The sequence below is a fragment of the Mustela nivalis genome, assembly GCF_964662115.1.
Source record: "Mustela nivalis genome assembly, chromosome: 11".
NCBI lineage: Eukaryota > Metazoa > Chordata > Mammalia > Carnivora > Mustelidae > Mustela > Mustela nivalis.
In genome coordinates this window covers 52,614,003-52,640,439 of record NC_139030.1, presented here as the reverse complement: position 1 = coordinate 52,640,439, position 26,437 = coordinate 52,614,003, and the positions used below count along the sequence as shown (strand labels likewise).

The following is a 26,437-nucleotide window of genomic DNA, read 5'->3' as shown; positions in this document are numbered from 1 at the left end:
TCTGTAATTTCACATTTGTAAGAACTGCTCATTCCACTCAGTTGATCTTGTTCCTCATTACTTGGCTATCTCTGTGACAGAACACTTAGTTTCTTCTGTTAGCCAGATGTAGACAAGAGAATTTTTTCTTATAGACACAATCTCTGACTGATGCAAAATGTCTTAATATAGGAAACAGGGCATGAGCTTTGAAGTTGTCTGGGTCAATATGGCATCCAGATTCTGACACTTTCTCAGTGACCTTGGGCAAATCATTTAGTTGAAATTCCATCCTCCTCATCTGAAAAATAAGAGTATTATTTCTCTGGAGAGTTGAGTGTGAATTAAAAGACATAAAAGACATAATGTAAGTAAATTTCCTAGAATAGTACCTCACAAATGGCAGCTGATAAAATAGTGGTTGCTAAAGAAACAAAACAAACTCCCCATTTTACAGATAGGAAGACTGATTTGGAAGTGTCTTGCTGGAAGAAGAGATGTCCTACTTTCTCTATCCAATTGCCAGGACTCTAGCATTCCATGATGCAAATGCACTGGAACTACTTAAGATGCTCTTATATAATATCCTTAACAATATCCATTCAGGCTGAATTGCAAAGAAAGAGCTAACCTGCTGCAGTTCCAGAATTATAAACAGGGATAATGATACCTATATTCTAGGGTCCTGGTGACCAACTATAATAAGACATGTGAAAGTGTTCTAACAGATATGAAATCTTCATAAATGCTCTTAAATATTTTCATGAAATGCTATAAATAAGGTAGGTGAAAGAGAAGAATGATTAGAATTTTATGATGTACAAAGGGAATTAAAAGGACTTTGGAAAACTGCAGAAGTAGTCAAAAACAAGAGAATATAGCTCAAAAAAAATAGGACACTTAAAAGCAACAGGCAACTTAAAAATACTCTATTTATTGGAAATGTAAATGAAACAGTAGACCCTGTTTATGGTATTTTTAAAGACAATGGGAAAAGATGTATACAACAAGTCCGAAATAATGCTAAAATTTGAGTTAATTAAGATTAGGTTAATTTTAACCCAAAAGGCTGAGAACCGCTAAGCCAGAGAGGGTGGTAGGCATGGTAAGGGAGGCAGCTGCTTTCACAGGGTATGCCTGGTGGGTCCCTGCTGACCAGAACTATTCTGTCACCATTCCCTGCCAGATGTTACAGTATCCGAAGTGACATCAAGATAACTAGTCTTCAGGCTAAGGTGAATTATTGCTACAAGAGTTTACCTATTCTAACAGATTTCACATCCAGATTATTTCTTAAGATCACACTGGCACTGAAAGCAGAAAGAATGAGTTCAACAAAGGGAATGGAAGCTCACATTCTTTACATTTTTCCAAAAAGATTTTTCTAGGAATGTCACATATTCTAAGTACTCATTAACAGTGCAAATTGTTTAGGGGGCTTACCCTATATTTGCAAAACTTACCATGTCTTTTGAGTTCTAAGAACAATACAAACCATAAATTTATAAACTTTTTATTAAAATATACTTTTTCTTTTCATAAATTATTTACAGGAAAATTTTCTCAATCCTTTGAAACAACAGAGAATGTTACAAAAAAAATTTAACAAAGAACAACAGCATATTAAATATATTTCCTGAAATGAACTTAATATTCCTTAGAAAAGATATAGGATATTTAATTACCTCATATTTAACAAAAGATTCTTTATAGAAATGGGTTAATCTTTACCACTGAGACACCAAATATGTTCTGAATCAAGACAATCAGATAAACCAGCTCCCACTGCCTTTCTCCATCGGAAACCCAACCATTTGACTTAGCATTTCTCTCTATATACAATAGCAGCCTCTGCTGGAGAAAGAAAAGTATGCTTCTGTTACAAAGTTTTAGCTCAAATCTATTCTGAACTATAAGAACTTATTCCTTTCATTTCTTGCATAACCAACAAATGAAATTAGAATACTTTTCAAGGCCTCAAAGATGTACGGGCCTTATCAAGTATATCCTTCCTGATTTTTGGATAAGTTGGATGTGCTTCAAGAACCTGCAAAAACAGAAACAAAAACAAAAAACAAAACAAAAGCATGAGAACTTGTAATTGATTACTGAAAACTGGAGAGCTATAAAACTTACTGGAAATGAGCATTACAGTTGAGATTTCATTGTATTAATATTACAAAGATAAACAACATTTCTTAAAGGTGACATCTGAAATGTGACATAACTCATAGTAAACAGTAATTAGATGACAACAATAGAATCCAAATACATGTGAGAAATACAACAAATATAATTACTTCCTTAATAATCAGTTGCAAAAAACAAGTATGCATCGATAATTTTAAATATTTAGAAAATTAGCTAGTCATATGATACTTGAAAGAACCCTTACAGAGTTATTTTTCACCAGGAGTACACATCAGATTTACCTGGAGGGATTTTGGAAACATACAAATTTCTAGGTCTACTGAGTCTGTGAGTGAGGAGATAGACATTTTTAAAAGAATTCCACAAATGATTCTAATATATAACATTATGTTAATGCAAAACCTTAACCTTAATGTGAAATACTGCCCCACAGAGAGCTTCAGTAATCAATAGCAATCACCGAAGCCAAGTATTCACTATAATGATGCTGATACAGCACTCTGGGAAAGGAGACATTACATAATTCTCTTCTTAGGAGCTTTTCTTGGAGCTCCTAACAATATTCAATATAATGCCCTGTCTGGAATAATGGGGCAATGCCTTATATATCAATGAGACAACATATATATTAAAAAACTACGAATTCTAGAAGTGCAACTTAAATATTTGCACTTTAGCAAGGGACCATGTAGTTAGGGATCTTACAGAAATGTAATCAAATGAGTTCTAAATAACAGAAATACTTCTTATCTCTAATTTATAAATCTGAATTCTCTACCAACCAGACTTGGACATATTCACAAGAACTTCATTCAGAACAGTGGCCTGGAGAATCAGTAGTTTCATTTCACATGCTTCTCCTCTACCTTCTGTCTTTAACGTGACAGAAACATTTTATTACTGGAACCCCAATTAAAAACATGTTTGATTTAAGTAGACTTGGTCTACTCAAATGTTTGATTAAGTAGACTTGGTCATTTTCTAAACTGGAAAGGTGGTAATCTCTTCTAGATGTATTCGATGAGTTGTTTAACCAACTCATGTTCATGTACATCTTGAGACGAACTAAAAGTAGGACATTCAGCAGCTGAAAAATTTAAAGAAATCTAATCTGGAGTTTTACCTGGTGACACACGTCAATGGCATCCACATATCTTTTTGCTTTTAAGTAATTAAATGCCAGTTTGTATCCTGTTAAGACAAAAAACAAAACAAAACAAAAAAAACCATAATGATCAGTACTATGTACAGAGCACACCACTAGCACTACCTTTTTTGCCGCCTCCTTTGTTTGCTTACTCACTGTGGAGAAGCCTAAACGAAGGCTGGTGAACACACTAGGAGAGGGAAATGAGGGGCTGATGGAAGGTGGAGCCACATGAAGGTAGAACAGGTACAAAGGAAAATGGAGCCGGAAAAAGGACTGCAGTGAATATCCTGGTGGGTGAGAAGATTGCCATCCTGCGAGAGTAGCTTTTGTAACTTACTAACACTGTCCCATTTATTTCCGATTATAGTAGACTCATCGCTGGACAGTGAAGGATACCACAGCTACCCATTTATACAGCATGGATTTATTTAGCTCTTAACATGTGAGTCACACTCTTCCTGCAGGCAGGGGGTTTACACTCTATTAGGAAATAAAGGAGGTTATTTAAATAATTGCATGAGTAAATTACCACTTCCAAAAGTGAGACAAATGGTATGCAAGAAAGACAGGGGCCAAGACATTTCAAAAAAGAAATGTGGATGGGAAGGGGGTGGGTATCAGGCAATGCTTGCAATCTGAAGGATGAGGTTTGAACTGGCCCAAGGCAACGGATGCAGGGACACTTTTTGGCAGGGGAAACTGCTCAGATAAAAGGCAGTGGTGGGAGCCACAGGAATTGGAAAGACCCAGAGAACAACATGACAGGGCAGAGCAGTTAGGAGAGCCAGCCGGAAGAGGGGAGAGCAGTCGTCAGACATCCCACATCAACCATTTGTAACAATTATCACAAGTACTATATTGAAATGTCATGTTTCAAATACTAATATTTAAAATAAGGTTTTAAGATATTCTTAAAGGATTGCTGTTTTTCTATAAGAACGCCATGAGAGTTAGACAACAGTAGGAGATAAGAAATTAACAGTGGCATTGTACTCCACAAATGCGAAATGATATATCAGGATGTAAAATAATATGTAATTCATAAATTCAGCACTTCACTTTACCTCTTATAAATTAGGGAAATTTTAATGCTGCTCTTGGGCCTAATAAAAGTACCAAAGCATTTTTTTTTAAAATTTCAAACAAATATTTGAAAAGAATTACCAGCTAATGTAATCATAAGGTAGTAAAATGAAATAAAGAGGAATTATCTAAAATTCATATTTGATATAAATACACATAAACATACATGCCTATAAAACTGTCAAAGATGAAAACAGTAAGTTTCAAGGAGTTAAATTTGGTATCATAACAAAGGAATTGTAAAACTGGCTAAAAAATAGAATTGGTGACATTTAAAAAGGAAAACAATTTAAGATGTTATGTCACACCAATCATACTTTACACAGAAACTAGAGCCAAAAAACCTGGATTTTGGTTTTGGTTTCCGGCTTCCTGACTAGCCTGGAGACCTCAGCAAGTCAGGTGAGGTGTCAATTTCAAGTTTCCTCATCGGACCCCCAATCCAACTCTTACTGTGATTTTAAGATCTAGTGAAATACTTGTGAAATGCTTTTAAAAGTTTTAGAGTGCCACACATACATTAGTAATTTAGTCGATCCTAAATTGGAAGCTCAAAGTTTTAATGTTGGAAGAAACCTGACAGATCATCTTGTCCAAAAAATCTGAGAGAGGAAATAAAGGGCCAGAAATGGTGAAGAAAATGTGTACTGCACCTACGTTACACCTGTCAAGTTTATAAAAATTCAACACTATGTAATCAGGAGAGAAAGATAGCAGAGGAGGGGAGAGGGGCACAAACCCTGCGAACAATCTAATGGGTGTCACGTGTCCTGAGAATGGGCACAGAGGGGCAGACAGGGAGGTGTTTTCTTCCTGGCTCTCCATTCCTGGTGCTTCTCACAGTGACAGCAACTCAAGCTTGAACCTTACAGAAAGAACATGACCATGATTTGAAGGGTTTCCTGACAACTGAAAAAGTGAATTGCACTGTCAATTTGGCCAGGCAACTGCAGATGTTAGATGCAATGAACATCTTTTTTTTTTTTTTTTTTAAAGATTTTATTTATTTATTTGACAGAGAGAGATCACAGTAGACAGAGAGGCAGGCAGAGAGAGAGAGAGGGAAGCAGGCTCCCCGCTGAGCAGGGAGCCTGATGGGGGACTCGATCCCAGGACCCTGAGATCATGACCTGAGCCGAAGGCAGCAGCTTAACCCACTGAGCCACCCAGGCACCCTGCAATGACCATCTTAAGGAAGAAGCTAAAGAATACACTGACAGCCTCAGAAAAAACTTACCAATGAGAATTCGGGGAAATTGACACAACCATCTATAAAATACACAGATGGCACAATGGAAGAACTAATGAGCTAGAATCTCTGTATTTGTTGAAAAGTCTTCAAGGAATAGAATGTAAAAATTATATATATTTTAAAGGCATTTAAGGAATTTTCATTTTACAAGCTGACCTGATTCTATAGGATACATGATACTTGAGAAGGAAAACTACCATCAACAAATGGTACTGTATTAGTTCCTGTGCCCTACACAAGTCTAGTAAAATCACAGACTCCAGAAAATACACGGCGGGGAAAGTCCTGAGCTAACAGTAGTTAATGTAAACATGACCTAGTTGATTGCAAATTAAATCTGAGTCCACACCATGATGTGGCTGCTAAAAGATGGATGATACCTTAAGGCTGAGTTAACTACTACTGAAATGCCTAATAAAAAAAACAGCTTGATTATATGTATAATTAGATCTTAAATTATACTTTAAGAACTTGTTCATTTCTGGCACAAACAGGTCAGGAGGGGCAGAGACCAGTAGAACAGCCTTTTCCAAACTTATTTGGCCATGAAATCTAATCTCATACTCAACTCTCTCTTTCCACTTTTTCCTTTTTGTAAAGAAATAACTATTAATATCTCACCAAGTATTCCAAAGCACAGATTGGGAAGCACTATTTTAGAGTTTCCAGCAACAAGGAGGGTGAAAGATTTGGAAGCAAGTCTCAGGAAGAATGGGCGAGTAACTGAGATAGTTTGAAGAAACGCATTCAAAGAAACAGGACAGAAAGCTGAATTAGAGTGCCACACGTTTAGAAAGGGAAGGACTCTGTGGGTTGCTGCAGAGAGGAGATCTGGCCAGTTTCAATGCAGCATATTTCAGCTCAGTACAAAGAAAGGAAAAAATATAGGGATGGGCTCCCTCACAATGTGGGGAGAGGTTAGTCACTCAGTATATTCCAGATGCTATCTGGTAGGGATGTTGGAGACCACATTCCTTGAGTCTATCACTGGAACAGATTGGTGTTTCTAGGTGCTCAGGGAAAAAAATGTCCATGGTTATACTACCGTGGGAAACGTCCCGTCTGTGATATCCATCACAATATACATTAGTGTATAAAGGCACAGAGAAGTCCTGCAGCAAAGAAACCTGCAGACCTTGATTTAATTAAATGTCTTCCTAACTGACCTGACATGGGAACACTTTTGCCCTGTAGCATTACCATTTGGAAATGGCAGAAGGTTAAGGGAGAGAAAGGGGCAGAATTAGATTAGATGCCCTTTAAGGTGACTGAAAACCAGTTTGAATCTCAGGAAATTACACTTAATAACTATTAAGTTAATAATCTATTATGAATAGAAAATTTATTTTTTAGAAGGGCTGATAAGGAAGTTGGCTCTTAATGTTTCTTTTATTCTTAAAAAGGGAGTTGAAGGAAATTGGAGGGGGAGATGAACCATGAGAGACTATGGACTCTGAAAAACAATCTGAGGGTTTTGAAGGGGCGGGGGGTGGGAAGATAGGTGAGCCTGGTGGTGGGTATTATGGAGAGTACGTATTGTATGGAGCACTGGGTGTGGTGCATAAACAACGAAATCGGGTACACTGAAAAGAAATTAAAAAAAATTAAAGATTAAAAAAAGAGAAATCAGATGCATTTAAATGAAGATTTACAAATAGAACCCAAGTTTCCAGTGAAAACCTCGTATCTAGTTTGTTCAACTCACCGACTGCTGGATTTGTCTGATTGCCATGTTTCCACGCCATCTCATAGTTTAAGGCTGCATCTGTATATGCTTGCTCCTTTTCCATAATGTACCCCATATATTCATAAGCTTTGCAGCAAGACTGAAGGAAAATGGAAGATGTATCAATAGATTAAAACTGATTTTACGGGGTGCTTAAGGACTGTAGAGGCCAACCACATTAACTCATTTAATTGGCACATAAAACAATGTTTTCTTTTTTTTTTTTTAATTAACATATAATGTATTATTTGTTTCAGGGTACAGGTCTGTGATTCATCAGTCTTAGACAATTCACAGCGCTCACCATAGTACATACCCTCCCCAGTGTCCATCACCTTGGTTAGGCAATCAAACAATCTATGGGGCTTAATACAAGATTCTGATCACGTCCAACTCCCACTGCCCCCTGAATCAGGATTTTTAAGGGAGAGCAAAGAAATGTGTATTTTACACACATACATATAGTTTTTTTTTATTATAAATAATTTCAAGTTAAAATTAACAGAATAATGAGCACCAGGAACCTGTATCTTAAACAATTAAATCATGACTAATACTGTTTTAACCTCTACCCCCCAATACTTGTCCTTCTGTATGAGCGAATAAAAAATCCTCAGATATCATAGCATCTCATTCATCAATATTTTAGGATCCTCCTTTAAATATAAGGATTTCCTTTAAACAGAACCACAATTTATCACACCTAAAATGTAACAACTCCATGATATTACTAAATATCCAGTCATTACTCAAATTTCAAATGGTCTCAATATAATTTTGTTCTGTTTTTAGTTTGTTACGATGATGAGCCCAACAAGGCCCACACGTTGTGACCGGCTGAAATGTCTTTCGACTTTATTTGATTTAGAGGTTTCCTTTCCACCTCTCTCTGCCTCTTTCTTTGCAGTTAAATGTGGCACACAAGAGGTTTTTATCCTTGAGTTTGTCACAGCCTCGATTTGGTTGCATGCATCCTCGTGGTGCTTATGTGCTGTATTCCTATGTCACCAATATCTGAAAGTTGTCATTAGATCTAGAGGTTTAAATTTAATTTAGATCTTTGGGGAGAGAGGTGAAAGGACTGCATAGGTCAGCGCCCTGCCGGGCCACACTGGAGCCTGAGGCAAAAGGGAAAATGCACATCTCGGTAGGCATGATTCTGTGATTTCTTTTAGTTGCTAATTTCTTTCCCCAAACATTTTTACAAATCAAATTGAAAAATGGCAATATTGACACTCACTTTTTGAGTATTTTTTTATAACCAAACAAAATTGGTTATTTTATTTTTCTGACTTTAATGGGAGTAAATATGTCAATAATATTTTCATTAAAATCATAACCTGCTGAAAAATACATAAAAACATGGATATGGAGGCATACATTTTTCCTTTTGTTACAGGCTTCAATACCACTCAGCACAGCACTGTCAGATGCTATTTAGGTAACGTTTGATATTTTGGTTTAAAAAATATTGCATTATTTATCATAATAATCTTTTGTTGTAACTTATAATAATCTACAATAATCTTGATAAAATGATTATTTATCTATAGTGGACTGGATATTTAAAAAATTCATACACTGAAACCTTCAGCTCCAGTGTAATGGTACTAGGAGATGGGATCTTTGTGAAAAAACTAGGTCACGAGGATGGAGCCCTCATGAGAGGGACCGGTGTCCTTATAAAAGAGGCCCTACAAAATTAGCAAGACAGGAAACGACGTGTGTTGGAGAAGATGTGGAGAAAGGGGAACCCTCTTACACTGTTAGTGGGAATGCAAGTTGGTGCAACCACTTTGGAAAAGAGTGTGGAGATTCCTTAAGAAATTAAAAATAGAGCTTCCCTATGACCCTGCAATTGCACTACTGGGTATTTACCCCAAAGATACAGATGTAGGGAAAGGAAGGGCCATCTGTACCCCAATGTTCATAACAGCAATGGCCACGGTCGCCAAACTGTGGAAAGAACCAAGATGCCCTTCAATGGAAGAATGGATAAGGAAGATGTGGTCCATATACACTATGGAGTATTATGCTTCCATCAGAAAGAACGAATATCCAACTTTTGTAGCAACATGGATGGGACTGGAAGAGATTATGCTGAGTGAAATAAGTCAAGCAGAGAGAGTCAATTATCACACAGTTTCACTTATTTGTGGAGCATAACAAATAGCATGGAGGACGTAGGGAGATGGAGAGGAGAAGGGAGTTGAGGGAAATTGGAAGGGGAGGTGAACCACGAGAGACTATGGACTCTGAAAAACAATCTGAGGGTTTTGAAGGAGCAGGGGGTGGGAAGTTGGGGGAGCCAGGTGGTGGGTATTATGGAGGGCACGGATTGCATGGAGCACTGGGTGTGGTGCACAAACAATGAATTCTGTGACACGGAAAAGAAATTAAACAAAAACAAAAACATTCGATGAATGCTAACAGATTAAAAAAAAAAAAAAGAGGCCCCAGCCAGTTCTCTTGCCCTCTTCTTCCACCATGTGAGGATAGAACGAAAAGCCGGTGGTCTGCAACCTTGAAGAGAGTCCTCACCAGCACTGAACCAGGCTGCACCCTGATCTCAGACCTCCAGCCTTAGAAGTGGGAGAAATCCATTTCTGCTGTTTATAAGGCACCCGGTTTAGAGGACGTTGTTTTAGTAGCACCAGCTGCCAAAGATCATTCCTGACACTTAAAGTGCCCTTTTAAATTCTGGACCCTAAGTGAGGGTTTGAGTTGTGTTCTTCCCCAAGGAGGTACATAATATTAGGATCTCTTATTTTGATGTTATATCCATACACTAATTTATCAGGGATGGAAAATAGTGATAGTCTACCACTCTCTCTTCATTTATTAGTTGGAAAACATCTATCATGAGAAATGTCTCCTTTTATGGTGTATTGTTACCCAGTAGTATAGTTTACACAGAAAAGGCAGGGTAAGTGCTTAATGCCTTCCCTTTAGTTGCTGGCTTTAGAAATAATAGTTCACCAGCACATTTCAGTGGTGAACAATTAGGTTTCTGATTTTTTTTTTTTTTTGGACCTTCGTAAACTCGTGGATTTAAACTTATTCTGTGTGTTTCAATCCACCGCGGTTACTATTTTTACTGATAGTTAACATGTTCCAACTTGGGCTAGCGTGAGTGTCTTCAAGTTGGCTCCTGAGTCCTTGACGTGACTCTAATCATCTCTGATAGCTTCCTTGCCATCTGGTATGACAAGATGGTCTGGTATCATCTTGTACATTTCTATCCCAGATCTGGATGATCTCCATCTTTTAATTATACAATTCAAGGTTTCTAAGCTCTAGTTCCTGAATCTCATGCTTCCAATATTGACATGTCTGATCAGCCAAACTGGCGCCTCTCAAGTAGCCATTGTGTTCAACTGTGCAATATACGCTGTCAGTGTTCTGGCAAACTGAAATTCTGTCTGCACAGAAACCTTAATGCCCACGTAATCTCGCTTAATCCTAGAGTAGGCATGTAAGGGTCAGTTGTCTGGCAGCTTACATTTTTTTTTTTTATTAATGGAAGTATAGTTGACCCACAATGTCACAATTTTAGGTGTACAACAGAGGATTTAACAAGTCCATACCTTGTGTTATGCTCATCACAAATGTAGCTCCCACCTATCACCATACAATGCTCCTATTGTACCACATATTCCCAATGCTGTACCTTTCATCCCCAAGACTTACTCACCCCGTAACGGGAAGCCTGTATCTCCCATTTCTCTTACCCATTTTGCCCATCCTACTCCTGAGCCCTCTGGCAACCATTAGTTTGTTCTTTGAATTTATGAGTCTGTTTTTTTTTCATTTGTTTAGATTACACATATAAGTGGGATCATACGGTGTCTTTCTCTGTCTGACTTATTTCACTTAGCTTAATAGCCTCTAGGTTCATCCATGTTGTCACAAATGGCAAGGACTCGTTCTGTTTTATGGCTGAATAATATGCCATTGTATATATATGTGCCATATCTTCTTTACTCATTCATCTATCAATGTACACTTGGGTCACTCTTTTTTTCTGAAGATTTATTTATTTGAGAGCACAAGAGAGACAGGGTTGGGGAGATAACATGAGGGGACATAGGGTCTAGAGGGAGGGGGAGGGGGGCAGAGAGAGCTAGAGAGCTAGAGAGAAGCAAACTCCCTGCTAAACATGGAACCTGACATGGGGCTTGATCTTATCACCCTAAGATCATGACCTAGGCAAAATCAAGAGCTGATGGTTAACTGACTCAGTCACCCAGGTGCCCTTCATTTGGGTTGCTTCTATATCTCAGCTATCTTAAATAATGCTGCAATAAACATGGGAATGCACATGTCTTTCTGCATTAGTACTTTCATTTTCTTTGGTTAAATACCCACTAGTGGAATTAGTGGATCACATGGTATTTCTGCTTTTAATTTTGGGGGGAATGTCCATACTGTTTTCCAAAGTTACTGCTTCAATACATATTCCTACAAACACTGCACGAGTTTCCTTCTACATACTTGCCAACACTTGTTATTTTCGATTCTAGCCATTGTGACAAGTATAAAGTAATTTTCATTGTGGTTTTGATTTGCATTTCCCTGATGGTTAGTAATGTTGAGCATCATGTCTACTGACCACCTGTAGGTATTCCTTAGAAAAATGTCTATTGAAGTCCTCTGCCCATTTTTGAGGTGTTGAGTTGTACAATTTCTTTATACCTTTGGATAGTAACCTCTTATGAAATATATCATTGAAAATATCTTCTCCCATGTATGAGTTGCCTTTTTGTTTTGTTGATGGTCTCCTTCTCTGTGCATGAGCTTTTTATTTTGGTGTAATCCCAACAGTTTATTTTTGTTTTGTTTTCCTTGCATGAAGTTTAGATTTTTCAAAACCTATTCATAAGAATCTGTTTTTCAAGGACAATTTTATTTAAAATCAGATGTATCAACTATAAATTGAAAAATGGCTTGATATTTTGTGGTTTTAAAAATCCCTAAGAAAGTAACTTAATAGGATTAGATGATCATAACTCTTTAAAAAACAAAAGATATGCTTTGTACTTTAATTTGCTGAGAATAAAAGATTTACTATGATTAAAATTTTGAAGTAATTGCTATGAATCTGAAAGATAAATATCCTCAAGTTTCTAAGTTGAGTACAAGTATTTCTCAACAATACTAACAAATTCTTAACTTAAAAAATGATGCCCTACTCCCTGCTCAGCGGGAGGCCTGCTTCCCCCTCTCTCTCTGCTTGCCTCTCTGCCTACTTGTGATATCTTGATCTCTCTCTCTGTCAAATAAATAAATAAAATTAAAAAAAAAAAAAGATGCCCTAAGACCTTTTTTTGTGACTATACACCAAAATGCACTGTTACTAAAAGGCCTTGGATTTCTACAGACTTGAAGATTTTCAATTTCATACCTAAAGATAAGGACTTTTTAATAAACAAATTAAATGCCAAAAAGACTTTTACCCACAAAATATATTATGCATAGTGGATTCTAATAATGTGAAAACAACATGCAGCTGCAGGAAATTCATCTAGAGTATTTCTTAATAGGAGGGACAGACGTCCGCAATTAACGTTCTTCTGCAATTTTCATTAGATCTGGGATGAGTTGGATAATCACAGGCAAATGCTTGACATTCCATAAACACTTTCCGTAAGTGGGGCATACCACAGCTGAAACTTGAAAAGGCATAAATCTCTCTCTCTCTCTATTTTCAAGAGCAAATGGCTTCTTTCTTCTTTTAATGTTTATTTCCTGATTATGGTAAGAATAAACATTCAATTTTCAAAAAACACACAAGAACTCTTAAAAATGGACCATCACTTGGTCCCCCCTTTAATGACCCATTACATCAAAGGTCAACAGTTATTTTTCCCTCTGCAGTCACCTACCCTATTATGACGCAGGCACCGTTTGAGCAGCTCTTCTGCCATGTCGTATTTTGCTGATTGAATATAAATATCAGCAAGCAGCAGCCAACTCTTCTCAAAGTCCTCAGCATCAATAGGATTCCAGTTCATTTTCGCAATCCGCTTCAGCTGGTTTCTGGCTCGTGGAGTCTGTTTCAAGATCATATAAGCTGTTGCCATTCCCAGAAGTGCTGGAATATGATCCTTCTGTAAGAACACAAAACTTCAGACCCCCGATCCACAAACAAAGATGTCCTATTTTTTTTTTTTAATATTTTATTTATTTGACAGAGAGTTAGAGAGAGAGCACAAGTAAGCAGAGCGTCAGGGAGATGGGGAGAGAGAGAAGCAGTCTCTCTGCTGAGCAGGGAGCCTGATGTGGGGCTCGATCCCAGGACCCTGGAATCATGACCAGAGCTGAAGGCAGCTTAACCAACTGAGCCACCTGGGCGCCCCAAAGATGTCCTATGTTTAAAAGGAAACACAGCAAGTAGCAAGGGCTCTGCAGTATGAACGTTGGTCTGTGGACTCCGTATCTGGCTCCGCATAGATAACTGTGGTATGGTCATACGTTAATCCACCAAGTAACCTCAAACTGACCACGTGGCCAAGATAATCCAATAAATACATAGATGCCATAACCACACGATACAGACAATTAGGGCGACTTGATCTTTAATGGGACTGACTAGCTTTTTAATGGTTTTATATAGAAACAAAAAAACCAAAATTCTATTTCAATATAATCCTAACTGAACATTTGCGTTTCAGATTCAGCATTTTGGCTCCCTAGTTCTTTTACTTTAAAACAAGAATGACATTGATATACCTACTAATGACATTCCTGACCTACATGAACTTCTGCTTACTTATCTATGCTGACTTCTTATCAATACTGACTTCTACTGCTCCTTTTCCCTTTATTCTTGTATTATTCAAAAGCCTTTTCACCCAGTAAAGTCTGACCAATGGAATGTTATAAACAAGGCATACAATTAATTAATCACTTTGAAATGTATAGTATGTATAGTGTGAGAAATAAACTCATGCCTTAAAATACTCTTTTAGACCTAGAGTCTGCAGCTTCTTTATTTTTTTTTTTTAATTTTTTTTTAAAGATTTTATTTATTTATTTGACAGAAAGAGATCACAAGTAGGCAGAGAGATAGAGAGAGGAGGAAGCAGGCTCCCCACTGAGCAGAGAGCCTGATACGGGACTCGATCCCAGGACCCTGAGATCATGACCTGAGCCGAAGGCAGCGGCTTAACCCACTGAGCCACCCAGGCGCCCCGAGTCTGCAGCTTCTTGATAGTGTCTGTAAAACACAATGTTCTTTTAGAGAGAGTTCAATGTCAGAAAATGTCACTCTGTGAAACCAACAAACTAATAAGAATTGGTATAAAGTGGAAGCTACTGGTGATCTATCCAGGAAACCAACTTACTTGAGCGATATGTGTATAACCCTGACAAAGCGAGGGTGGCTTTTTACATTTCAGCAGAGGGATTATGATGTTTTTATAAAGAGAAAGATTTCAGGTTAAGATACAAATAAAGGATGAAAAACTGTGATACAGAAATTATAATACCGAGACTATAGTAAAGGTGCACTGTAAGATAGCAAGTCTGGTAACCAGTAAGAAACACTGCAAAAGGAGAACAGAGTGATTGGTTCATTGTCCAACACTGACCGTGGCTGGAAGTGAGAAATAGCCCTGGAATTGAGGAGGACAATTCCTTAGAGCTTGAAGAAAATAATTTTTCAGAGCATAAAACTTCTTTGGTTGTAATTCTATGTCTACCAACAAACTTCCAATACGTAATCAGGAATGGCAAAAAAGTTTGAGTGCCAAATCCAGCCAACTGGTAGTAGGTTTTGGAGACATGAGGGATAGATCATCAATGATTGGGCACCGCCGACCCTTGCCTCCTCTTGTAGAAAGGAAAGAAAGTAGAGACCTGCTCTGAATTTGTTGACCAGGTCCCAGGACATTCCAAGCCAAGAGGGGGCCTGTAAAAATGTCCAGATCTAGTGACATGCTAAAAATATCTCACACTATACATTTTAAAATAAGCTCTCTGATTTTAAATCACACACATTGAGTTAGATTAGAATTAATTAGTTCCTCACAGCTTGATCACTAGTAAATGAACTCAAGAATAGTTTCAAAAGTATAAACCTGAGTTCCAAGCCCTGCATGAGACCCACATATTTTTTTGGTGCAGACATCCTAAGGTGTTCAGCTGGCTTTTTTCTGCCTTTCTCAGTCACTCTGAGCTGCAACGAGTTTAGACCACTGAGGACAATAAGGCCATGTTATACAACGCCTGTTATACAACAATGGTTCAAGGTGATGGGATGAAAGCAGGTGGAAACCCTTTGCACGGGTTTAACTAATCTTGTACTGCTTCCTCCCCTGACTTCCTGTCATGTAACTCTTTTCAGTCTGAACACCACATAGTGTCGTGAATATACAGGATGCTTCCCTGCCTCCTTGGCTTTGCTCATATTTTCCCCCTGCCTCCAGAATGTATCTTCTCTGCCTCTGCCTGTGAAAATGCAATTTATCATAGTTCTTCTTAAATCAAAAAACTTGTCCACAAAAAGGCCTTCCCCACTCTCCTAATATTAGAGCTTGATGAAAATAATTTTCATTATTTTATTTTCCTACAGAACTTTGGCCTGCAGCTCTAGAACAGAATGTAATGGATTTGGGTTTGTATGCAGTCAGTATGCTTTGCTTCATTTTCCCTGGACTGTGATAAACTTGACGGAAGAGACTGTCTTGGTTTATCTTCGCAATTCCCACTGTCCTTAGCATCCACGGGCTGCTTAATGAATATTCATTATATTTAATACATTTAGCTTATGAGTTAAAAGGGAAAAAATGCAAGATAAAACTCACTGTTTCTGAAACTTCAGTTCATGCATCAGTCTTTGGCTGGTGCGGTCAGCAGACAGACTTGAGGATAGCGTATTACTAATCACGTATGTACGAATGGTAAAAATAATGCAGTCTCACCAACACAAAAAAATGGTATTTCTAGGAAACAGCCTCAGTGTTACTCAGGGCTTTTGGTATTCTCTCAAACCTTGCACTTAAACTCTCTCTCCTACTTCGGGTCTCAGTCTGTCAGCCACCGTCATCCCTGTGGCCACCCCCCGAGAGCATTACTTCAGGGCAACAGAAAGCCCTGCTCTAGGATGTCGCTGCTGCAGGAGCAACCCTACTGTTTAGTTCCAAGGTGGCTTACAGTGGTCATAAAACGCCATCCAGGATACGTGTTTCCAAACGGAAACAGGAGCTACAGGTCCCCCAGAGCTCTCCCGGGTCCTAGGAGGCAGCAGGAAGGGGCTCTGCAGGGAGTTTTCAGTAGCTTACTGTTACTGCCGTGAACACTGAACCACGAGGAAACACAGCAAAGTTCTGCAAACCCTCTGAGAGACACACATTATGAGTTTTCAGGGGCGTACAACACTGATGAGTGGAAGAACACGAAATCCAGAGAGTACGCTTAGAACTAGTTATCCCCCACTGCACACGGAGTGGGCATCCAGAGTCCCTTCCTTAATACCAAGCACTTGAAGAAATACAGCATCTTGGGCGCCTGGGTGGCTCAGTTGGTTGAGCAACTGCCTTCGGCTCAGGTCACAGTCCCGGAGTCCCGGGATCGAGTCCCGCATCGGGCTCCCAGCTCCATGGGGAGTCTGCTTCTCCCTCTGACCTTCTCGCCTCTCATGTTCTCTCTCACTGTCTCTCTCTCAAATAAATAAATAAATAAATCTTAAAAAAAAAAAAAAAAAAGAAATACAGCATCTTGTGAGGAAAGGAAACACAGAGTGCCCAGAGAGTGAGAAGGTGGATCTGAGTGAGCTGGAAAGAGAAGAAAGCCTTTCCTCTAATTGTTATTATTGTTATTACTATTATAACTGCAGGGGGTTATTTCAGTGTTGCTAAAAAACACCACTATTATTCCCATGCCTGAATTATAAGCTGTCAGTACTGATCCCATGTAGCCTTAGAGCTGGAAACATTTCAAGTTTGGCGAAGTGAAAAGGTGAGCTATCAAGGCACCCAGGTGTTTATTTTCACTTAGTCACTTAAGTGAAACAACACAGAAATTCTCCAGACAATAAGGCCATTCCTTTGAGAATTAACTTATGCCCATTTGAAGAATTGCCTTTCTCTACAATTTACCATTCTAATAGAGAAAACATATCAACAACATGTCAAAACAGCAACAACATAGTATCTTCTAGAAATGAAGGTACATTATGTGGAATTATGCCAAGCTATAGAGGCAATTTTTACTTGGAATTCGGTCATTCTTCAGAGAATACATAGCTAACCGAAATACATATTTCTATACTGTCAAGGAAAGAGAATATAAAGCTGAAAAACGAAATCTACTGACCTCAGATGTTGCTATTTCGGTGAAGGTATTCAAGGCTTGCTCAACGTTAGACTTCTGTTTGGTAGCGACCAGGCAATAGTTTTCCATGATGCGAAGCTGGACGTGACCCTGAATGGTCTGGGGTTTTAGTTCTTTTAGGAGTTTTTCTGCTGTTCTCACTGCTAACTGCACAGACTCTTGCTTCTCAGTTGAATTACTGTGTACAATTAAAAATAAATCTCTTATGTCTATTACTCATGAAATAAAATTCCCTGAGATTAGAATGAGCCCTAGGGCACACTGGTTTCTTTTCTGTCGCTAATTTGAAGTAATCCTTTTGCAGAATGTCACTCATTCTCTTCTGATACAAAGTGAACCAAAGTTATAATGCACTACATTTAAATAAAATGAGTATACCTTTAATAAAGCACTATTAAACATTTATCCACTTTAGACTGAAGAAAAAAACTGGACAGTATCTACATGGGTAAGTGTGTTCATTTCTGCTAATATGAAATAAGAATTTAGGATGAGTGGAATCATATAATTATCAAGTGGTAGATATACTCAGAAAATGGAAGGAAAGAAAGGAGGGAGTAAAAAGTGACTGAGCTTGCTGAAGCACCTACTATGTGCCAAGCACTGCAGTATTTTTAGCTCCCTATTCGACTCTCAGAAAAGCAGCTTCATATCTGGGGTGCCTGGGTGGCTCAGGTGGTTAGGTTAGGCATCTGCCTTCAGCTCAGGTCTTGATTCCACTGAAATCCTCCACTCCTCACACAGCAGGGAGCCCGCTTCTCCCTCTGCCCCTTCCCCCACCCTGCTCGTGCTTGTGTTCTCTCAAATAAATAGCATCTTAAAAAAAAAAAAAAAAGAAAGAAACTACATACCTATTAAAAGGTTGTAAATTTCAAGAACAATAAAAATTCGAATATGTAATACCAATTTTTTTTAAACCAATTAATAAAAGGAAACTATATTCTCAAAGCCCAATCACTAAAGCCATTGGTCTTTTCCTCAGGCTTTAGCCTTTATCTTCTCTAGAACATTTCGCATCTTTAGCTACCTGCTTCAGAGTTCCCCTCCTTTGCCTTCTGTAACATTACATAGTGTTGGGTCTCTTCCTACTACAATGATTGCCCGTTTCTGGCCTCCCTTCCCCTTCAATCCCCTTAAATGTCAGCCTGCCCAAACTTCAGTTCTCAAACTTCTGTCCCTGCATTCTATTTGCAAAGGGGCCACTCACTGGGTTCCAACGACCTACTCTGAGCATCTGTCTCCCAGACCTGTATCTGCAGCTATGACCTCCCTCTTGTTTTGTTCTTGTTTTGTATTTTCAACTATTTGCTAGAGATTTCCAGGAAGATAGTCTGCAGTTGCACAACAGTACAGTACCTTAGCCTTTCTAACACAAACGTAAACAAATGGTCTCTATAATCCACGGCTTCAAATCTGTCATTAAAACCTCTCAGCTGTCTGGTTCTAATTTTTTCTCAGTCCCCTGTTCACCATCCCTCGACTGCTTTGCACTGCTTGGGTTTCTATGAATTCTTATAACACTTAATATCCATTTCACCCATTTCTGTTTTGTCAGAGACTGGTTTCAGATACTGTCTGGCCTCCCACGTAAATCAGATGCTCCTGAAGGCAGAAACTTCCTTACACACCTCATACATTTACATCTTTACACACTCCCTAACATGCTTTGCCCAATTCTGAGAACAGCAACAAACATGGGATGACAGCAGTGACAGCAATTACTCACAGTGCACTACAGGGGCTCCAGGAGGGGGTTTGCGGCCACAGAGAACTCAGTCCACGTGTTGCCCCGCCCTGTACTACTATATTAGACAGGTTAACTCTGAGCGTAGTTCATAACATTGTTGCAGGGAGAAAATAAGACAATGCATACCAAGTATGAAGCACAGGGTATGGCACAGAACTACCATTTGCAAAGGGGTTACTACTATTTTGAGGACAGCTTTGCTAACGTAATCACATTCTACAATTCATCCTGTTCTCAACAGAGTAACTAGGGGAGCATCTTTGTAACATGCTCATTCTGATTTAGGAAACCTCCTAAAAGCATGTCCTGCTTGTTTCAGAGAACAGCTGTTCTAGTTATGATTTTTTCATCTGACCTTTCATTAGCGCTGTCCTAGAATTGAGCCCTCTTTTACAAGGTATCCTTGTCTGTCCCGAATAAATGTTTTCAGAAAAGGGATAATTTGTCAAACGGTAACTCACCCCAGGTCTGCATCCAGATTTTCAAATACTTCGCCTCCAATAGTTTCATTATCTGGATTCAGACAGATTTCTATCATGTTATAGAGGGCATTTTGGCCCCAGTCACTGTCTTTCCGAGCTTTATTAAAATGTCGAAGAGCATCATTTGGTTCTCCAGTATACCTTGTTAGGAGTTTAAAAAAAAAAAAAATCACTTATTTTAACTGTTGAGTCATTTATAATCTCTTTGGGAAATAAAATTAATATATTTTAAAATGTAGATCTACCTTAAGACAAAGGAAAGCTTATTCTACTTCATTCACAATGAGAAAAAACAAACTATTATGTAGGATTTATTCACCAATAGATTTACCAAAGATAGAGTCCTTTACAGTATTGAAATCCTGGCTCCAATTTTGCTCTGGAGTTACGTTTTTCAGCCATTAAGAAAAATCTTGGAACATCCTCAAGTTTTCCACATCTTCTCAAGAAATCAATTAAACGAGATAATGTCATATAATTATCTAGAAACAAAGAATATTTCAGATATAGACAGTATTTTATATTTCTTGTTTTGACAGTTATAATCCTACTTCATTAAAGGATAGTTTATGTCAAATGAAGGAGAATTTAAATACAATCAAAAGGAATGCCTTGAGGGTTATAAATCCCTAAAGAGACTATATGAGCAATTAGATAAGGGTTTGGTTAGTTTGGACAATGAGAGAAGCTTATCTATAAAATACAAGCCAATCTATAAACATGTACATTTGTTGTAATTTAATTATCAACTGTTCCTGGGAACAAAACCTAGAAACAGTCTCTGCATTGGTCATCTAAACTCCACCTGTAAAATTCAGGAGGATTGATGAGATTGCACAGGTGAGTCTATCTGTGACTTCCTTATTCACTACAGCTAGGAAGAGGATGAGAACAGTACCTTTTCATTATAATGTTTGGGGTGGGCAATTGGAAAGTTTACTTCAAACTTTCCTTAATATGCATATGTGACTAATGTACTAGATGCTAGCTTACAATAATATAACTGTAATAAATCAGTCTGAGTACTTTAATCCTATTTTATCTTCTTCTAAAAAAAAAATTAATTTAGTTCTTTGATGTATAATTTCCTGGCAGGTTCCTAGAAAGACTTCTCCCAATTCTGTTTAGTTCTTTTGCACAATTGAAATACTAAGTTTTGAGAAAAATGTAATAGATTGTAAAAATAATGCAGACACTTGAGAAAATTTGGGAAAAAGACAGAAAAAGAAAAGTATAAAGAAGGGGAAAAACAATCACTCCTATTCGTACCAGCTAAAGATTACCATATTTTGGTACAGTTCCTTCATATATTTATGAGTGAAAACCATCCTATTGATATTTAAAAACTTATTTCTTTGTTTATATATGTACAAAGTTGTAGTCACACCTGGGGTTTTAATTTTGGCCTAACACTGGTACAGTAAACATTTCCCAAATGCCAATAAATGGTCTTTAAAAACATACTTAAATGGCTGCATAAGTTTATTATATTGATGGCTCACATTAGTTGTCCTTTGCAGGTAATTTGGGCTCCCAAGTTTCAGTTACCACAGGACTCATGGTAGTAGACTTGCAAAAATCCTCATTATATAAGCTATGTTGATCTTGTTTATAGGGTTAGAATTAAAATACCAAAACAAAAGCTTTTTAAGCAATTTATCTTTGATTTTATATCCTAAGAGAAAATATCATTATGATCCAGCAACCCACTTCTGGGTATATAGGCAAAAGAACCAAAAGCGGGGAATCAAGCAAATATTTGTGTACCAGTGTTTGTGGCACCATCACTCACAACGGCCAGAAAGTTGAAACAACTCCAATGTTCATCATCAGATGAATGGATAAATAAAAATGTGGTGTATATACGCACACAATGGAGTATTATTTAGCCTTAAAAAGGAAGGGAATTCTGACACATGCCACAACACGGATGAACCTTGAAAACATTATACTAAGTGAAATAAGCCAGACACAAAAGGACAAGTATCATATGGTTCCATTCTACATAAAGTATGTCTAGTAGTCAAATTCACAAAAAGGTAGAATGGTGGTTGCCAGGGGATGGGGAGAGGGGAGCATGGGGAGTTACTGTTTAATGGGGACTGAATTTTAGTTCGGGATGATGAAGTTCTGAAGATAAATAATGGTGGAGGTTACAAAATAATCTAAATGTATTTAATGTCCTTGAACTGAACACTTAAAAAATGGCTAAAATGTAAATTTTATGTTAAGTGTTTTATGTTATGTTATACAATAAAAAATATTTAAAAAAAAGAACCTCTGTAGGCTTTATAATTACCTACTGAATTGTACGAGGTCAAGATAATCCAGGTTATAATGACCCCATCATCATTTGCCTTCCTTGATCTATAATCTTGGGTCTCAAGATTTTGTTCTTCCTGCCTTTTGGCATCACTAAAAAGCAGAAACATGGTAAGACTGTAGCTTCAGAAAAAGAGGATTCAAATATTGGTCTTGTCTTTTAGCTGTGCAAATTCAAGCAAATTATTAAAATTCTCGGAGTCAAGAATTACTTATTTTCTTAAAACAGGATTATAATCTTGACCCTCAAAATATCACTGAGACCAGATAAAATAAACTCATGAAAGAGCTTTAAAAATACAATGGTCATTAGGAATATTTACAACTCCAAAAGTTTTGATAGGAACCAGGGATATCTACCTATAATAAACTCAAAGAACTAGAAACTATATTAGATTAGACAGATATGTAAAGGTTAAAATTTCTGGCTGAAGTTTTTTTTGTATGCTATAGCTAATATGTGCAATGCATGACATTGCTAATATTATTTAAAGTCAACCCACAGAGGCCTTGGGGGGCCCTATCACTTTCTAATATTACTGAAATGTATTATTAGTTTAAATTATAATTACCACTGATAGATTAAATTACATTAACTTGTCTCTTGGTTAACCACAAAATTTGACAGAAGGCAAACTTCTGTACTTAAGGAATCCATTGAAAACTGAAATGGATTACATTCTAAAAAAACGTAGCCCATACTTATTGATGGACAGTGAGAAGATTTCAAAATAATTGCAGTGTGATGTGATGTGGCATGAATAAGTGCTAAGGAATTACAGCACACGGAATTCGTCACTTTGCCTAGAGGAGGCAGGAGGTTTTGCACAGAATCAGACTTGTGGGCAGCCTGAAAGCTAAGAGGAGGATCTTGCCAGACAAAGACATTCCAAGAGGCAGATGGTGTGTGCAGAGACAGAGCAGTGGAGCCCGGAGAGTGCTAAGTCCTAGATATTAAACTGGACGAAGAGGGCTGAGAAATACAAATGGACCAATAATTTAGGGCCATCTGATTATCAAAATAATGCCATGATTTTAGACTCAACCTGGAGAGCCGTCTTAAATTTTTAAAGCAAGGAATAGCTTCTGATTTATGAAAGTGATAGGAGAGTCCGGGAAGTTATGGAGCAGCCAGAGCCAGAGCCAAGAGGCCGGAAGGTGAATGGGGAGAGGGGAGAACGGCCCCAGTGAAAGCCGGCGGCCAGGACAGGGCAGGCTATGTGTGATGCAGGCTCTTCAGCACACAGAACTGATGCGACTTGTTCAGCAGGGGAGGGATGAGATTTTGAGAGAAGAAGTGTCACCTGTTAAGAGAAGAGTCATTCTTTCTATAAGAAGGATTCGCTACTAGCTGGTTAAGTTAAACTAGACATCACATTTCTTTCTTTCTTTCTTTTTTTTTTAAGATTTTATTTATTCATTTGACACAGAGAGAGAGAGATCACAGGTAGGCAGAGAGGCAGGCAGAGAGAAGGGAAGCAGGCCCCCCGCTGAGCAGAGAGCAGGATGCGGGGCTGGATCCCAGGACCCTGAGATCATGACCTGAGTCAAAGGCAGAGGCTTAACCCACTGAGCCACCCAAGTGCCCCAATAATACATTTCTAAGGTAAGCTAAAATACAGCATTAACTTAAGGTATAACATGTGATGCCAAGGATGTCCTATAATTCATGCACAAAGTATAGATATGTAAGTCTGACAAAACACATCTGTGAATGGAATCCTACTGGGAATAAAGCATAGAATACATAAAATATGAGAGACAATAACAATTTTCTCAACATTTTGTGTTTTTAAATGAGTAGGTATTTGAGTCATTTATTGATCCATTCAACCAGTAAACATTTCTTCTGCACCATCTACATGTCAGGCAGGGATGTAAGATGAACACGACATGATCGCCAATGCAGGGAGTTTGCAGTCTCATGGAGAAGGCAAATAAATGTATGCATAAGGTTTCCAGAACTGGGGCGATTAACTCATCCCAGTTTGTTGAGTCTTTATTTTAGTATTAAAAGTCCCACATTGTTGGTGCCTGGGTGGCTCAGTGGGTTAAAGCCTCTGCCTTTGGCTCAGGTCATGATCCCAGGGTCCTGGGCTCGAGCCCACATCAGGCTCCCTGCTCAACAGAGAGCTTGCTTTCCTTCCTCTCTCTGCCTGCTTCTCTACCTACTTGTGATCTCTGTCCGTCAAATAAATAAATAAAATCTTAAAAAAAAAAGTCCCACATTGTCCAGGAAATCCTCCAGTCTTGGGCAGATGCCAGTGGACGGTCACCCTACTCAGCATCACATGAGGCATCTTATGAGAAAGGTGGTGGCAGCAAGATACAGGTTTTTGGCAAAGGGTAAGTAGGTTTTGGATTATGTGTTGGGAAAGACAGAGAAGGAGAAGAAGAAAGAAGGCAAAGTATACTATTGGCAAAAGGAAAAAGAAACACCCAAAGATTTGGAGGTGTGGGTGTATGTCATTTGATAACTGATTATTTCTGGAGTACAAGATCCTTATACTAAATTTATAAATAATTTCTTTTGTATTTGCTCATAAACAGTCCAAAGTTGGCAATCGACTAAACCAATGTAACTACTATTTATTTGAAAAGAATGCTGATGCTGAGTTACCAGCTGAGACAAAACACACATGGCAGGTGAGGTGAGGGCGTCTTCAAATCTCCTATGTGAACACTCCAGTGTCATCAATACCTTAAAAATATTTGCAAGGGCAGAGGTGTGTTTTTTAAAGAAATCAGGTTGGATTATTCTCAGAGGGAAGTGCTACAATATGTGAACAGCTTGAGACAGAATGAAAATAGTATGTATAGCTCTTTAAGAGGTGGTTCAGAGAAGCAGGAAAGGATACAACTGAGTCTGGAACCCAGGGGAGAAATGGCACAAGAAAAATAACTTAGGCTTAAGGAAAGCAAGAATCCACTTTGGGCAAGCGAGCCAGTAGGATGGGCCTGGATTTTGGACTGCTACAGAGTAGAAGAGGTAAGGTGTTGACGTAATTAACACACAGCAGAAGCTGGGACCAACGAGGCCAAGAAACAACCACATGGCCTGAGGCAATCCAGAGGTAGGAGAACACTTAAAAATATAATAAAAACAATACAAAGAAAAATGCTGATATGATGACAAAGATAGATAGTACTTTTTTGCTTTCGCCTTGACCCTGGCCAGGGGTACTTTATTTATAAGCAGAAAGTGTTGTTCTCAAATGCAAACTTTTTAGAAGCATTAGTACCTACAACAGGGAGAGGACATCTGGTTCTTTGAGTTGCCCTACTTGAGAGACAGCTGCCCTGTTGTCCACGCTGCCCAGACCAGGCAGCTCTGACTGCCCACATCACCCTGCCAAGAAGGCATCAGGGTTTACAAGAACCGAATGACAGCTTTAGGCCTCCTCTGAGACTTCAAACTCTCCTTGGTAGAAACAGAAGTAACACATATTACTGTTTGTACCCTCCTTTCCTGTTTCCCCTTTCCTCTGCTCCTTCCACTCTTCTTTCTAGTCAAAATTCACTGAGCCCCGAGCCAGCCAGATACTGTTTTAAAACCTGGATGCACAGCAATGAAGACAACTCTCTGGCCACTTGACATGTATGTTCTAGGATTTGTAATTTTTGTTTTGTTTTGTTTTGTTTTGTTTTGCAAGGGTGAGATACAAAAACAAAACGCAAGATAGAAAGATGGAGAGAGCAGTAAGAAGCGTTGCTGATCCAGGACGGCCGTGGAAGGGCGCTCCCAGGAAGCGGCATGGCTGGCACCATGTCCTGAGAGAAGGAATTTGCTGCCACCAGGCTGTCTGGGAGAAGCACAACCCAGGAAGGCGGAAGAGCAGGGCACTAACCTGCTTGGACTGTTGCCTACCTAATATCTACCATCCCTTTCCTCCTATCAGAATTCTGATTTTATCCACTGTGGTACTGTGTTCAGCTAAAAGATGACATTTCCTACCATCTTTGGGAACCATGGAGGTGCTTCTAGAAAGGAGTTTTTTAAAGGGAAAAAAAAAAAAAAAGATGGCTCACAAGGGAGGTATGCCTTTCAGCCCACCTCTGCCCCAGCCTCCCTTCCCCATCCAGACCCTGGAACACTGAGGCTAGAGGTGCAGTCATCCTGGACTGCGAGGTAATGGAAGTTAGGTTGGTGACGACTGACGAAAAAGGCAGAGGACTCAGGTGTCCTGATGACACTGTGGACCCTCCATGC

At 38.5% G+C, this 26,437-nt stretch overlaps 1 protein-coding gene across 1 annotated transcript in view; it reads right to left on the bottom strand.

Moving 5' to 3' along the window:
* Window positions 1-1,476: 1,476 nt before the first annotated feature.
* Window positions 1,477-26,437, bottom strand: part of TTC21B (tetratricopeptide repeat domain 21B) — an 83,703-nt gene continuing 58,742 nt past the window's right edge. Inside the window, exons 23-29 of the mRNA XM_082689463.1 lie at window positions 20,237-20,387; window positions 19,885-20,046; window positions 17,659-17,854; window positions 13,227-13,451; window positions 7,321-7,441; window positions 3,254-3,321; window positions 1,477-2,026 (exon numbers count right to left, since the gene is read on the bottom strand). Coding sequence (XP_082545589.1) covers window positions 1,949-2,026; window positions 3,254-3,321; window positions 7,321-7,441; window positions 13,227-13,451; window positions 17,659-17,854; window positions 19,885-20,046; window positions 20,237-20,387 — 1,001 coding nt within the window. The 3' untranslated portion in view covers window positions 1,477-1,948. The remainder of the gene's footprint in view (window positions 2,027-3,253; window positions 3,322-7,320; window positions 7,442-13,226; window positions 13,452-17,658; window positions 17,855-19,884; window positions 20,047-20,236; window positions 20,388-26,437) is intronic.